At 41.0% G+C, this 15,933-nt stretch overlaps 1 protein-coding gene across 1 annotated transcript in view; it reads right to left on the bottom strand.

Annotated features, from left to right (window-relative positions):
- Positions 1–762, bottom strand: part of GLDC (glycine decarboxylase) — a 38,932-nt gene extending 38,170 nt beyond the window's left edge. Inside the window, exons 1-2 of the mRNA XM_054652195.2 lie at positions 490–762; positions 312–390 (exon numbers count right to left, since the gene is read on the bottom strand). Coding sequence (XP_054508170.1) covers positions 312–390; positions 490–699 — 289 coding nt within the window. The 5' untranslated portion in view covers positions 700–762. The remainder of the gene's footprint in view (positions 1–311; positions 391–489) is intronic.
- Positions 763–15,933: the final 15,171 nt, after the last annotated feature.

The raw sequence follows: 15,933 nt of genomic DNA, 5'->3' as shown, positions 1-15,933 counted from the left end.
TCCAAAGCGAGTTTTCGAGCAGCCCCTGTGTGCTACACATATTTTCCTACCGAGAGGACAGCTATAAACGCAGCAGCCAAATTAATCTACGGAGTTGTTCGGAGATGAATGAAGTGTCGGTGATTGTGCTGCTTTTAAGTCTTACCCTGCACTTCTACTCGGGCGGTAAGACCAGACCGCTACAAGGGTCAGGAGGACATGGGGAGCAGGGGGCGCGCACCCCGAGTGCTCCCCGCTCCCGCGGGCGCTGGCGGCCGGAAGGGGCCGCGGGAGAGGAGTCCGGGAGCACCCCGGGCCATGCGGTCACTTACAGACGTGGTCATCCATCCTCAGCGGCCTCCGGAGGCGGATGCTGGCCGGGATGGTTTTGTCCATCAGCTCCTCGACGCTCTGCAAGAAGCGCCCGCACGCCATGGTTAGCTCCCCGGGGCGGCACAGCCCGCACCGGGAGGGTCCGGCCGCGCAGCTCCCGCCCCGCACGGCGCCTACCTGCACCCCGACGGTTCGCAGCATCTCCCGCTTCTCCTGCTCCCGGGGCCCGATGTGCCGCCGGGAGAAGTCATCGTGCCGCGGCAGGAGCTGCTCGATGCACCGCGCCGCCTCCCCGCCGCCCCAGCGCCGCTGCCCCGCCGCCGCCGCCCACAGGTGCGGCGCCCCGCGGGCCGCCAGCCGCCCCCACCAGCGCCCGCAGCTCTGCATGCCCACAGCACCGCACCGCACAGCACCGCACAGCACCGCCACCGCCGGGAGCTCGCACTTGTGAGCGGGGGCGGCGCGGCGCGGCCCCCACCGCCCGCGCCAATGGGGCCCGGGGGCGGCGCCGCGCTCGGCCCGCCCGCCGCCACCTGCCCGCCCGCCCCCGGCCCTGACCCCGCGGGCCGGCCGCGCCGAGCATCCCCCGCCGCGCTGACCCGGCTCTGCCCCGGCCTACGGGCACAGCCCGGAGCACATTTTCCCAGCAGAGAGAGTTTTCGTTCACAAAACGAATAGGAGAAAAAGGTTTTTGTGTTTCATTAACCGAGCGTGGAGTTGCTTTCGAGCGGCGAGCTGTAGGATGAGCAACACACCGTCCACAGCTGTTACCGGGGCGTGTGTGTCTGTGTTTATTACTGCTTTAACTTCTGGTGATGTTAGTCTTGGGGAGCAGAGAGGTAACTGGAAGCTACTTTCCCGCATTTTTCAGTTCTGTGTCTCTCTGAGGATGATGTGATCATAGTTACAAACTTGTATGTTTGATTATAAACAGATGCCCACATTTCTTCATCTTCCGGAACTAACCCCAGAGTGGCCAGATTGAGGATATATATTTAAATCAACATTTAAATAAAATAACAATAAAAGAAAAAATTACAAGATGTTTCATTAATTTCATCTTAATTGCATCACAGATCTATTGCCTCCTGAATTTAGAAAGATAACTGATCGCTACTTTGGAACATAAAAGTGAGTTTACCTTGCACCAAAGATCACTGATTCATGCAAGCTCTCCACTCCTGTAGTAAACATGAAATTACTTCTCTGATATAATCTGAGCTATCATAAATACTGTATTATAAAGGAAAAGGCCCTCACAAATTTATGCTGGTATGTATTTATGCTGGAATAATGATTTGAGTCCCTGGTTTCAGAATCAGAGATTCCCAAATTAAGTGAGATGGAGCTTGCTTTGAACAGCAAAGCTGTTTGCTGCAAGGGTTCATGATACAAATCCAGTCTTGACTTTACTAATAGCTATTAAAATACAAATATATGTTGCTTTTCTCCTCTATTTATATATATTGCTTCTCTACAAATATGATAGTAGCAGGAAGGACATTAAAACTTTGCTATGGTTTTATCTTGAAATCATATAAGTGAAATAGAAATATTAGGGAAATGCATTAAAACCATGATAGTAACAAATTAATTCCCATTATGACTTTGTACCTACATAATTCATTTTTAAATTGAGTCTAAAGCTTTTTTTTTTTTTTGAAAAAAAATGGACATTGTCTTGAAATATTCTTTCAGACTATGTTCAAATAATAAATGTTCTGAAAAATTTATCCCTTTTCTCTGTCAGGTAGTATCAGGATGATATTTCACACAAGACATTACAGTCAGCTCACTCAAAATTATAACTTTGCCAGAATTGTTTCTTCAGTGTGAGGTCAGAGTTTTATAGCTATCTGTAGTGCTTTAGAAGTAAAGTCTGAGGAAATAGAGAAGCATCCCAAACAATATCTTTTCTATCCATATTTCTTCATTTTCCAGAGCTAATCCAGATTTAGTTCAACTTGAAAACTATGCATTGGAGCAGGAAGACTGGAGAGATGTGCCACAAGTAATGTCAAGGTATGCCCACTTCACCTTGGAAAGCACCACGTCTGAAGTGCTTTGTTAAGCCACTCTACGGATAATGCTTTTTTTATTCAGAACCTCAGCACAGACTTCAGCTTAGCATGGGCTATGTGTAATCACTGTGATAGAGATACAAGCCTGGTTTATGTGCTTGATCAGTTAGACAGCCCTTTAGCACCTTTTTAAAAACTATTATTTATTGCCTTAGCTAGCAAAATAGGAATCTTGAACAGAAGATGCAATAGAAAGTGAAGTTGGATATCAAAGGTGACTAGTACTTTTATATCAAATCAAGAAAAGCTAGCTAGTCTCATAGCTTTGACTAAATGTATCACTTCAAAATACATAGCCAACAAAACTAGCTGTTTTCTTCATGTATATCAGCAGAAGAAAGGAGGTTTCTTGGAAGAGAAGAAAGGATTGGGAAACCGCATCTTGCTATTATCACAGCTATTTGCACAAAGCTCAGAGGTGCAAATGTCTTTGCCTGTTGAGCTGACCATGTGAGCTGCTATGTAGCTTTTTGGGACATCAGTTTTGTTAGACTTTAAAAGGAGTGCCCTATACCCTTTAAATCAAAGTGACATGTTATAAGTACTTTCTCTAACATTGATATTTTTAAGCTTTCTCTGAATGCCTTGACACCAGTTGCGATTTAGATAAAAGATCTATTGCAGTTCTAATACTGCAAGTTTCATGGGTGGTGATGGAACTATCCTTCTGTGCTCTTTTAAGATAATTAATTATCAAAATAAGAAAATTGTGTTGTATTCTTTTAAGATTCACTCCAGTTCCCTCCTATAACCCATAGAGGAAAATCTATGCCAGCTGATGTGCCTCTGCACCACTGTACCACAGAACACAGAGACTGGGTCAGATTACAGTGTTATCTGTAGTCATAACCAATTTCTGATTCTGGCCAGTGACAGCTACCTAAGGAGAAACACAAGACTAGGGCAAAAGATGTACTTATATCAATCTGCAGTATTTTGGTTACCATCCTGGTGACTGAATCCTTCTGCATTTAGTAGTCCTTAATGTACTTTTTTTCCCAAATGTGTTCAGCTGATCCATGTGAACTCTTAATGGAATAAACATAACAGTTTACTCTTCAAAAGCAGTCATATTATAATCCTTTCTTCCTTTATCTACAATTCCTTAAAGTAGTGAAAAGTACTCATGATATTAAGGACATTTCAACAAGTAAAGCAAAAGAAAAAAATGTGAGTAAAGACAGTCAGTCCAACATATGCTGACTTCTGATGCAAGATTTGTTCTGTAGAAATTCCTCAAAAGAAAGAAAGTCTTTAGCAGTTTAAATTACTATCTCCATGGTTGCTCCTGCTTATGGATTTGTAGTGTAACTGTAAATGAGTTTGGGTTTGTGCTGTATTGCTGCTTTTTAATTTGAGACATCTTTAAAACAGATTTTTTTTATCTTCTGGAAATATATCTGTTACATGATTCTTTGTTTAAAATAATATTTGAAAAGTACTATGGCTGTCAATACATAAAGAACAACGCAGCTTCTTGTCCACCAACACCTTCAAGTCATTCTCTTCAGGGCTAATCTCAATCTGTTTCTGCCCAGACAGTATTTGTGTTCAAGATTCCCCTCATCCAAGTGCAGGACTTTACACTTGACCTTATTGAACTTCCAGAGGTTTACACAGGCACACCTCTCAAGCCCATCTAGGTCGCTGTGGATGGCATCCCTGCCCTCCAGCATGCTGACTGAACCACACAGATTGGTGGTGTCATCACTGGTCTCTACATGGACATTGAGCAGTTGACCACAACTCTTTGAGCACAGCCATTCAGCCAATGCCTTCACCCACTGAGTGATTCATCCACCAAGTCCACGTGTCTCCAGTCCTGAGACAAGGATGGTGGGCAGGACACTGTCCAATGCTTTGCACAAGTCCAGGTATATGATGTCAGTTGTTCCTCCCTCATCCACCAATGCTTTAATCCTTCATAGAAGGCCTCCAAACAGGCACAATTTGCCCTTAGTGAAGCCATGCTGGCTGTCACAAATCACCTCCCTGTCCTCCACATGGCCTAGCATGGTTTCTACAAGGATCTGCTCCATGGACTTGCTGAGACCATGAGATGACACTGACTGGCCTGTAGTTCACTGCGTCTTCCTTATTTTCATATTTTCCAAAATGGTTATACTTCCTATTTTCTAGTCGCCAGGAACTCCAACAGACTGGGGATATTCACTGAATATACAAGTAAATATCCATGAATATTAAACTTTGAGTAAAGCCATTCCAATTCCATTTAATGTGTCGACAAATGCTGAAGAAAGCAAGTGTCAGAAGGTTTTTAAGGTACTAGGTATTAGTTTGTTTTTTGCATTTCCCCTGTCAGAGAGCACCACAGTCCTGCTTTTCCCTCCAACTAGGTGTTCCAGGAGTAAAGAGCAACTCCAGGGCATGGACCCCCAGGTATAGTCATATCAGGGTGAGCCAGGTGTTGGTAGTAGGGTCTATTGATAGTCCCAGGCAAGAGATGAACCAGGTCCAGCCAAGAGCAAAAGGAGATGAGACTACAGGTAGGACAACAGACCAAGTTTCATCTTCAATCTGAAATCCATGCAGCAGACAGGAATAAAGACAGTGGCGATGGACATCTGAGAGCTACATTCAGGAGGAAATCTAGCTACCAAGTGGGTTTGTGGTCTGCCCAGCTTGGCGGGCCAGACAAGGCTGGAGACCAGCATATGGCAGGACAGCTGAGGGTCCAGGGCTGTGGTGAAATGGAGACCTTGGTTCACAAGCAGTGTGTGCATGCCCTGGGTGAGCCTGGTCAGGGTCAGTAGATTCCAGAGGTGGACTTGGTGTCTGGACTTTCTCCTGTAACAATCACATGTTAAGGTAGGGACCCTCTGTAGGCTTTGCCCTAGAATAATTTTAAAAGCCAGGCTTTTAAATTATTCTAAACCCCCCTTAATAATCCAGTCCTCTGGCAAAAAAAATCTCTTAATCCTTCAACCTTTTAAACCTCTTTTAAATCTTTTTCATACTTTAAGTCCTTTTATATTTGGAGTTGGGGATTTCCACAGAAGAGATAAAGAGCATTAACTCCAACCATCACTGTTTTGATCTCCATCTGCCACTTAGCTCACTCATGCTGTGCCTAACTGAACTGCCAGACACTTTCTTGACATATAGCCAAGCAGGGCAGCTGCTGCTCAGTCTATGGCAAACACTTCTCCTTCCTAAAAACTCAAATTACAATAAAATGCATGGGTTTTTTTCCCTGTTACCACTGTCAATCCTTACAAAAGCCCACTAATGTCCTCTATAAACCTTCCCACAATGGGCAGGAGGAGCTGCACTGGATTACTTACAAAGGCAGAATTATTTGCTGCTGCGTAGGTGATTTTCTAGTCTCTCTCTTTTGCCATTTGCTCTTTTTTAAGTTGGTTCAAAGGTAAGCTTGATAGACCTTGAATGCAAATTCAGTTACTTAATACTGGGTATGTTAACCCTTTTATCATGTTATTTGTGTCCATTGGCTTTTCAATACCGAATATGACTGTATGATAAGAGCAATGCTTATGTAATTATATCAGGAAGCGTTATCTATTATGAATACCTTTGTAATAGACATTGCATGACAAGAATTTCTCTTGCCTAATCTAGTTTTATTAGGCAATAAAAAAGTTCTCCCTGGCACAGAGAGACCTGTATACTTCTGACCCTAAAAGGTGTACCATGATGACAAGGTACCGAGATATTCTTCCAGAAATAAACATCTGACCTCTTATTCTTATCTAGGAGTTAAAGGTATTACACAACAGAATATGCAGATTTTGCAAATTCAGGAAGTCTAAAAGTTGGGACTTGTTTTTTCAGAAGACTAGATTTTGTATATGCATAGAATTCTTTTGTTATTTTTAGAGTAGAAAGGGAATTATCTTTACCTTTGTTTGTTCTTCAGCTAGCACACTTATACAAACTGCTGAGATGACACGTTCAGCAAAAACTTTTCTTTCAAAAAAAATCTCAAATCCTAGATGTCTATCTAGATTATCAGTCCAAGAGATATTAGTGAAACAATCACTCATCTTGAAAAACACCGAATAAAAATCCTCCTCCTGTTGTAAGATTGGGTCACAGCTGTTTGTCTTTGAAGGTTTGAACAAGATCCCTTAGTAAAAGGAAATCCATTACGAAGCCATTTTCCTTGTCACTGTTTGTCATGATCCATCCTAATGAATGGATGTTGTGATGGTTCGTAGGAGGTGATCTCAGGGTGCAAAAGAACCGACATGGTACAAGGGGGTTTGCAGTAATAATCAAAACAAATGCACCTTTATTGAATGACCACAGCAAAATGCAATGGAGGGATTAAGGGAGAGAAAAAGATAGAGAAAGAGAGAGAAGAGAGAGGGGGGTATAGCTACCAACGTAGAGACAAAATCCTTTGGTCTAGTCCAGCCAAGGATCCGCCTGTTACGCTGGGGAGATCTCAAAATCTCTAGCTAACTCAGAGGTTTTTTATTATTGAAAATTGTGAGAGGGGGGGAAACAGATACAATAGGGAATAGATGTAACAGGTAGTCCATGTTCTCAGCAGTAAATGAGAGCCATTGTTTTCTTGCTCCAGTGGTCACAACCTGCAGGCAAACATCTCGCTTTGGTCAGATTGCCTCCCCCACACACCTCCCCTGGGCTGGGGGTTTCAGTCCCTGTCCTTGGAAGGAGGAGAGGGGCCTTTTCACATGGGGGTTTCATGTCTCAGTCTTTGATGGAGAGGCTTCTTACATCTCAGTCTGTCTGTCACGGTGGTTGTAAAACAGTGAGGGTCTTCTGTGGGAGACCACCCGAAACTCAGGAGAAGTCCAGCCAGGCTGAGAGGTGGGACAGCTTCCAAGGCTATTGTTGCAAACAGGGCACAGTGCCCCCTTCTTAGCATATACAGCAAACAACACCTGTGAAAACAAATAGCTTAACACTGTGCTTTCAGGTCTCAGGGCCTTTGGCGTGTGACTTTCTCCTTCAGAGCCAGAGATTCTAGACAGGGGGCGTCTTCTCTTCAGTGGTCCCCCAATGACAATCTTGAGGTAGATGAGGGAAAATTTGGACAGACTCTCACACTGTTTGAGTTAAAATTCTATGAATTTCTCTCTAAAAATCAGAGAAGTTCCAATATGGCAAATCTCTTTCATCTTTGTATCAAGAAGAAATCCTGAAGTTCCTTGGGGGAACTTCCCTTTCTGGGGAATTTCTGAGTCCTCATCTGCTTAAAGAAAGCTGTTGCTTTCAGAACTGTAATGATTGATGATTTTAAGGGATTATTTAAACCAGTTCTGCAGATGCAGCAAGTGATTCCATCAAAAGATACTTTCTATCTGGCTCTAGGTGGCCTACAATCACTCATGGCACTGTGTTTGATCATAGTCTGACTATGCCTACATATACATAAATTTGTCCATATAAATGCTGATTTAGTTCCTGAATGAATCAACATAAGATTTCATTATATTGTGCCCATCCTAAAAAGAGGGGTGATTTTTTTTTGATGAATAAGTTTTTCTAGCCTACCAAATGATTACAGCAGATGAATATCACAGGCAGCACAAGCTAGGAAGTGGCACTGCATGGTGAGGATAGGGGAATGAAAGAAATGGGACTGGTTCTTCTGATAACAAACTAGAAGCTGCAAAGATTGGCTCAGCTATCTTCTTGACCATTTGCAGTTGGTTAGAGTATGTGATATTTTTCAAACTCGTAGTGAACATATCTACATGAACTTGTAAATATAAATCAAGACTGAACCATTACTGAAGAATTTGTCTCTGAAATCAAAAGTGAATAAATACTTTAATGTTACATAATATCTTAGTTAACATATAACTTAGAAAAAGAGTAAGATGTTGCAATGTCCTGGTTGTGGTATTAGATATCTTTTTGCTGTTTCTGCTAAAAAAAAAGAAAAAAAAGAAAGTAAAAATTATCAAACATAGCTATAATATAACCTCCTTAAAAAGACTGGTTCACACACACTCACTAGACTTAGGATGCAGCCATACTTCCTGTAAACATGCCAAGTGCAGTAAGCCTGCTTTACCTGACCATGACTTGCCATTCATTTATGGTCCCCCAGAGATTGCACATGATTTGTACAGCCATGATTCTGCAGTTCTGGCCACAGAACATGCATTAATGTTGATTCAGGGCAGTACTGCATTAACATACTTTGACTCTCTTCAGGATTTAAACTCATGATAATGAGCTTCAACTAATCCAGAATTTTGGTTTTTAGTGCAGTGTGGTAAGGCAATATCCTGATTCATATGGAGAAAGAAAAATGCTCAGACTCTGGGGAGCAATTGAGAAGACAGACTGCAACAAGAAAATGAAAATGCAGCTTGGAATATCTACTTGACAGATTGACAGGAAATGCTGGTCATTGTCAATATGGTTTATGTGGAAGAAGGGTGATGGAATAAGCAGCTGGTTATTCCATCAGAATAGAAACTGCAACAGGACTGGCCAGGGGCAAAGAATAAGAGAAAAAACTGAGAGTGAGTTAGGAGTAACAGGGAATCTAATGCTGAAAAAATAGTCAAATATCTACCTAATTACTAAATCAAGTAGGCATCCTAGGGAGGAAACAGCAATCTTAAATATTCTAAAAATATATTCTAATGCATATGTCTAGAGACTAGATAAAACCTGCAGAGCAAATCCTAAAATTAAGATTTAGGATTTTCAGTACTTCAGTTGATTTGGATGTAAAGATAGCCAACAGGTAATTAAATTAGCATGGTCATATACAATGATGTGGGAAGCTGAGAAATCTCAGATGCTACTAAAAATTCATTTGCTCTTTTTCAACATAATTATGATAAAGAAAGAACACACCATCTCATATAATTTTCTCATTACAGCCACTCTCATCAAAGGATGACATGGCAAAATGCTAAGTAACAGATGAACAGAAGCAAAAAGTCAGAATTTCCATAGCACTATTTTCTGAAAATTATATAGTTTCATACTACATCTGATTTTATAGCACTCTATACCCATTACCCATGGATTGATCTATCTATCTTCACTTTCCTATGTACACCTGGTTAATTAAGGCTAGCCTGTTTATTTACTACTGCTGTATGAGAACATTAAAGATCACTATCATCTAACAGTGCTAATATATTAGCCTCCCTAAGTGCAAATATTTAAAATGTATCATCTCTGTGCTTACGTTAACCAATTGCAAAATGGCATTATGCAATTCTGTCTTTGGTAATCTTTTAAAAAAATTGAAATAAATAATAGGATCAAATCACATCTGTTTTTTACTTGATTAAGGTTTCCATGAACTAGAAATACAGCCTCTGAAAATTTTCCAGAAGGTAAGAGCACAATCACACTTCCTTGTCTGAATGACAGCTGCTTTTAAAAACATAATACCATGTAATTATAAGGAGCCTCCAGAAACAAAATCACATAATTCTCCTTACTGTTCCAACAGAAGTTTTGTATTCTATAGAAAAAAATGAAAAGCCAGAAATATGTCTTTCCAAAGAAACAGTCTCGACACGTTGGTAGGGAAAACACTGGGCGAGGAGTACTAGCTAATACAGTCTGTACCTCCTTGTCTAAGCAATTCTTAATCAAGGTAAGCAATATGCACTTGCACTCTAAAATGGGACTTAGCACTCAGAAACACCTAAAGTAATAAAAAGCAGTAGTGGCATTGAAATCAAAATAATAGAATCATTTTGCTCTCCTGGACATATCTCATTAACCCATTCAGTCATATGTGAAGTAAACAAATAATTAAACTCAGGTCACACATTACTAAGAAGTAGACAATAAAACCTGGAAATTTATTACCTTACATTTTAAATTTATGACCAGTATCAAGGAGTATGTGTCATGTTTCTCTAAGAACATCTATTTATAAATTAGCCCGAGCATTTCAGCAATTATTTAGCAGGAAATAACAGAAGAAATGAAAAATGGATGAAGAGATGCAAAAAAACCTGCATAGTAGTAAGAGAATTTAAAGAAGTATAAAACTCTGCAATTTTAATGTATATGGAAATGTATATGAATACTAGTATTTGTCAACAAAACAATTAAATGTTCAGTGAAATAGTCTGTCCAAAAATTGCAGAATTTCCAACAGCCTGTTTAAATAAAGCAATCTGAGAATCACAGCTTTAAGGGTTCTATTTCCTTGTAAAATAATTTTACTTATCTGAAGTTTTAGTCCTGTTCAGAAAACCATGCAGATATAAAAGATTGACAGATTTCCGTCTGGGTACTGTGAGCCATCTGCCTAATGTTTTTTATTGGCTGCCCAATAAAATATGAAGTAAATTACCTGGTATCAAGTAATATAGAAATGGTAATTTTTTTCCTGTTCTCATTAATAAGATTCTTCATAATCCTTTTCTTAAGGAAGACCCTACAGTGTCAGTCATATGATTATACTTACCAGGGAATTTATCACAAACTCTTAGCAAGTAAAAAGTTAATGTAAAATCTAATCTTCTTTGTGCCCCCCATCCCTGTCCCTCAGTGTCTGTCTGTTCCTACTCCCACCCATCCAATCACCCAGTCATATTTCACTACACGCTCCTCTGCCCTGCAGAACCTGGTGAACTTTTTCTGACAGAGGATCTAGACGTAGGATATGTTGGGATGTGAACTATGTCCTGTTGACTTGCTATGGGTTGAGTAAATCCTCATGCTCCTCAAAATGCTTGCTTTCCAAAAAATCAGAGTGTTCTCCTTTGCCAGTTTTCAAGAGCTTGGGGAGATAAAGGACCATAGAAAAGACATTTGGATGGAGCAAGGGAGGCTTTTGGTGGGAGGGGATCTGCCAGCTTCCCTCTAAGTAAATATTATCAATGTGCGCTTGGGCTTGTGAAAGTACAAAATGTTACATCTGAGTGTCACTTTGCACTGACTTAGAGAAAGATACAAATAATACACAAAGCTATAATAAATAACATGCCAGTTTTAAAAATAACAATGAACAGTGTGACAAACATTTTTTTATAGCTTTTCTTAGAAAAAACAATAATGAAAAGCACTATTTTAATGCTAACCATCTTCCAAAATTGGTCAATTCTGTTCTGAAATGTGGCCAATATTTTGTGCTTTTTGATTATCCACGACTGTCAAATGACTTATATTTTTAGTTAAATAAATACAGAATAGGTCTTTGGTAGAGAGTACAAATATATTTCTATTTATTAGAAAAACGCCTTTATTTTATTTCTTTACTTCACAAAAATTTCTTAAAATGAAATTATTACCATAATTTCTTGCATAGTTCAGATGCTTTTCCAGTAATTAATATTCTAACAGTCATTTCACTCCCATATTAACTAGAGCTTGCACTACGGCTGCTTTTTATTTTATATGGAATATAATGTTTTTCTCTTTCTAAATAGCTACCAACATTTTTTCTCATAGATAAAAAAGTAAGAAGTTGAGTCTCTCCTTTCCCACAATGGTCTTATGTGCAAAGTGCAACTTGTTTCTGATGTTTTTGTAGCTTTATATTCTTCTGTGATGGTCATGGTTATATTGTCCCACATCTCTTTAGCTTGAAAAATCAGTTAAGCAGTCCAAGGGTTGTTGCTAGAGCCCAATGAAAAAAAAAATTATTCCAGCTTCTCACAGCTCAGGAGAGGGTGCTAAGAGGGTGTACACTTGTGTGACGGTGCAAGATCAAACCTTTTAAATTTTTTCCTAAGTGTGGATCTTTTTCTATCAGTGAACATATTTTTTTGTACATGTATCAGATATAAATGACTTAACTATACTTCATCAAGCTTCAGATGACAAAAAAGGGGGAAAAAAGGGCCAGAAAAAATATTAAAAATTACTATGAGTTACAAATAGAAGAGCTAAAAAAATTAACCAGGCAAGATGGAATTTATCTGTACATTTCTACTCAGGACAACAGGAATACTGAAAAAAAAATTGAATGCTTTTTCCTTTTGGCATCTACTCTGCCCAAAGGGGAATAAAGCTACTTGCTGCAATGGCAACCTCTTCCTACAATTAGTGTTTTTGTGAAGGAATAGCAGATTGATGTTCCATCTTCCAACAGGACTGCAATCAGCACCTAGACTGTGTCAGAAAGCAGGACTCTAGAAATCCAATTCTTGCAAAAACTTGCCTCCGTACTTAAACTGGGAAAATAAACATATCAGCGTATTTCAGGGAGTCTTGCTTTGACTAATTATAATCATCCTTTTCTCAGTTATGTAATTTTTTGTCCTTACACACCTATTCTTTTCCTGCTTCTTTTGGGTTTTTGTGTTTTGTTTTCGGTTTGTTTTTTTTATTTTGGTGGTGGTTTTTTTGGGTTTTTTGTTTGTTTGGGTTTGTTGTTTGTTTTTTTTTTTTTTTTGGTTCTGCTCTACTGTTCCTGTTTGCTTTTCGTTTTGTTCAATGTCTTTTATTCAGAGTAGTGTCTTGGTTTAGGAATGGTATTCTCCAATTTAGGGCTACTAGTGAAACCATGTGCCACTCGCTCACTCCCCTGCTTTCCCTTTGCCCTTCCTTAGGGTGTGTTGGAGAGAAGAACTGGAGACGGAAAAGGCTGAGATAAGGACAATTTACTGCAAGCAGCAATGAGATAAGAAAATGGTTGGTGGTCTCAAATGCTAACTCTGAATGTAGAAAGGCACTGCATGCATTGCCCTCTGACCCCGAGCCCACCATTGCTCAAATGATCAGGGCATGCAGCCGCACAGCAACTCCGGAGCACTCTGCTGTGCTCCAGGCACAAGTCCTTGCTAATGCACAAACATCTGCTCAGGAGAACAACAGGAACAGCAAGAATAAACTGCTATGCTCCAAATGCAAGTATTAGCAGAGGCTCTCACAGCCTTTAAGGAGACCATTAAAAACCAGCAATGACAAAAACTAAGGCCTTGCCAAAATTGTGTCAAGTAAGGATGTTTCGCAAAAGAGATGTAATAAACCAAAAACAAAGTTGTCACAAAAGCATTGTGGGTGTAAAGAGCATTGTCAAGGCACAAAAACTCTCACCAAGTACATGGATGCTGCTGTCACCAGGCAGGAAACTGCCAGCAGAGCACAGGACAGCAGCGTGTGATGACACAAACATCCCTGTCAAGCACGCCTGAGACCACCAGCTGCCCACAAATCAACAGCTACGGTGCATAATCACCAACCTCCCAGCTGCAGTGCCCCCAGGCACCAGACCAGAGCTGCTGGCTGCGCAGCCAGTACTTACAGCGGATATCGTGCATCATACTATTTCCACAGGACAGTTAGGCCCGGAACAACAGCCATGTAAGTTCTTAATCACAGGAATCATCAGTAGGACCCACTCAGAAGGATTTTATGTGACACCTTCTGTTCTAATAGTCACCGCAAGCCAAGAAATCACAGTCCTTGCCAGGTGTCCTGATCCCCCATGTTCCATTCCTCAAGGAATAATAATTGCACAAACTTTTCTCTTACCTGAACCACACTGTAGTACCTCCTTCACCACTTGGACTAGGAGGATCAGTCATGGACACCCAGAGATCAGCTGTCTTGCAAACCACATGGGGAAAACCATTGTCCTCAAGAGGCTCGTTGACACCAGAGCCAACATAACACTAATCTCCAAACGCCATTGACCACCAGAGTGAACCACAACTCCATCATTAGACACTTTGTCAGGTATTACTGTGCCAGCTTTTGTAGCCTACATTCTATCAGTTTTAAGGGCCCTGATGGATGTATTTACCACTACCAAGCCATTTGTGGTTCAGGATAATGTAGTCTTGTGGGGAAAGGACTTACCCTTACAGTGGGAAGTAAGGCTGGAAACAAATTTTTAACATGGGCTGCTAATGAGCCTGACACCCTAAAATTAACTTGGACATCAAAGTGGCCCCTCTGGGTTGATCAGTGGCCCTTGTCATCTGAGAAAGTGGTTGTGCTTGAACAAGTATTTAAACAACAGTTAGACAAAGGTCATCTTGTTCCAACTACCAGCCCTTGGAATATCCCCATATTTGTGATTAAAAAACTGCATAGTGAGAAACAATGCCTCCTCCAAGACCTGAGGAGGTTTATACTATTACTGAGGAAATGGAACATCTACAGCCTGGTTTACCCTTGCCAACTATGATTCCTAAGAACTGGAACTTAATTATTACTGATTTAAAGGACTGGTTTTTTAATATTCATTTGCACCCAGACGATGCACCACAATTTGCTTTCTCAGTTCCTTCTATCAATCGGAAAGCACCCTTAAAAAGATATCACTGGTTGTGCTGCCACAAGGAATGAAAATTTCTCCCAGAATATGTCAGTGGTACATGGCTAAAATTTTGTCTCCCAGTTGGGAGAAACATCCACACTCCCATTATTTTTCACTATATGGATGATATCCTGATAGCAGTTGAAAACCATCCAGCCCTCCAGGAAACTTCCCAAGATGTCATATCAGCAGAGCAGAACGCTGGATTCACTGTAACCAAGGGGAAGATTCAACAGCTTCCTCCTTGGAAATACCTTGGATACAAAATCACATAGCAGATAATTACAACTCAGACTTTGCAACTAAAAGACCAATCTAAGACCCTCAATGAGATGCAACAGCTCCTGTGTTGCAGGAGTGGTCAGGAGAGCTGAAGCAGTTACTTAAAAGCCTCCAACAATAAGCTATATAATTTACTTAATAAGTAAATTATAAGTTTCAGGGGCCTTTCCCCTTGTCACCTGGGGAAGGGGATTTGCCTGTGTGTCCACAGGTGTGGGACTGAAGTGGATACCAGCCAAGAATATCAAACCTCAGTTACAGCCATTTCAGGAACTTACGGAACCATCAGAAGCTCCAACAGGGGACCTAGTGAAGAACCAGAGAGCAATTCCAGGACAAGACCAGGACTCACCAAGGACTCCTAAAAAGACTGAGAATGACATAGTCCTTGCTCACAGTTTGTAGCCTTCTCTATTTCCTTCCTCCAAGTAACACCTGGATAGTCTTGCAACCAAGTCAAAATGTATGGGTCACCCTTGCTAACCTCAACAAACAGGAGAGACTATGTGTCTCTCAGTAGCCAGCCCGAGTAACCCTTTTTCCACCTCTATTGTAGGGTTACTTACGGATGTGTGGCCAATACCAGAGGATACCATCTGAGCTCTGCAGATCTGGGATCATAGCTCTAAAAATGAGAAGTTTAACTCCGTGGACTACTGGACCAGAAAACTACCACATGCACCAACTGAGCCCCAGGAACCGGAACTATTTGGGTCAGTAAAAATGCACCCTCCCCTAGATCTGCCCCTGTATAAAAGTCCCTGCACACCAGGGCTTGTAGTCTTTCATCCCTGGACTCTCCTTGGTAATAAACCACCTTGGAATCAATAAGATTCCCTCATTCTGCCTTCAGCACTTTTGCCCACCACTGTGCTGCAGAGAGCAAGCCATGCTCTACTGTTGCTCAGATTGCATTGAATCTGGGAACAGCCACTCCTGGCACTTTGTTGGGAGCTAGTGGGTATTCTGGCACTGCATCAATATACTTTTCTACTGGATGCATTTCTCTTAAAAAATTTACATCATATTTATTATCCTGCAGTT

Source organism: Agelaius phoeniceus, chromosome Z (assembly GCF_051311805.1).
Source record: "Agelaius phoeniceus isolate bAgePho1 chromosome Z, bAgePho1.hap1, whole genome shotgun sequence".
In the NCBI taxonomy this organism is placed as follows: Eukaryota; Metazoa; Chordata; class Aves; order Passeriformes; family Icteridae; genus Agelaius; species Agelaius phoeniceus.
This window is presented reverse-complemented; position numbering and strand designations above follow the sequence as displayed.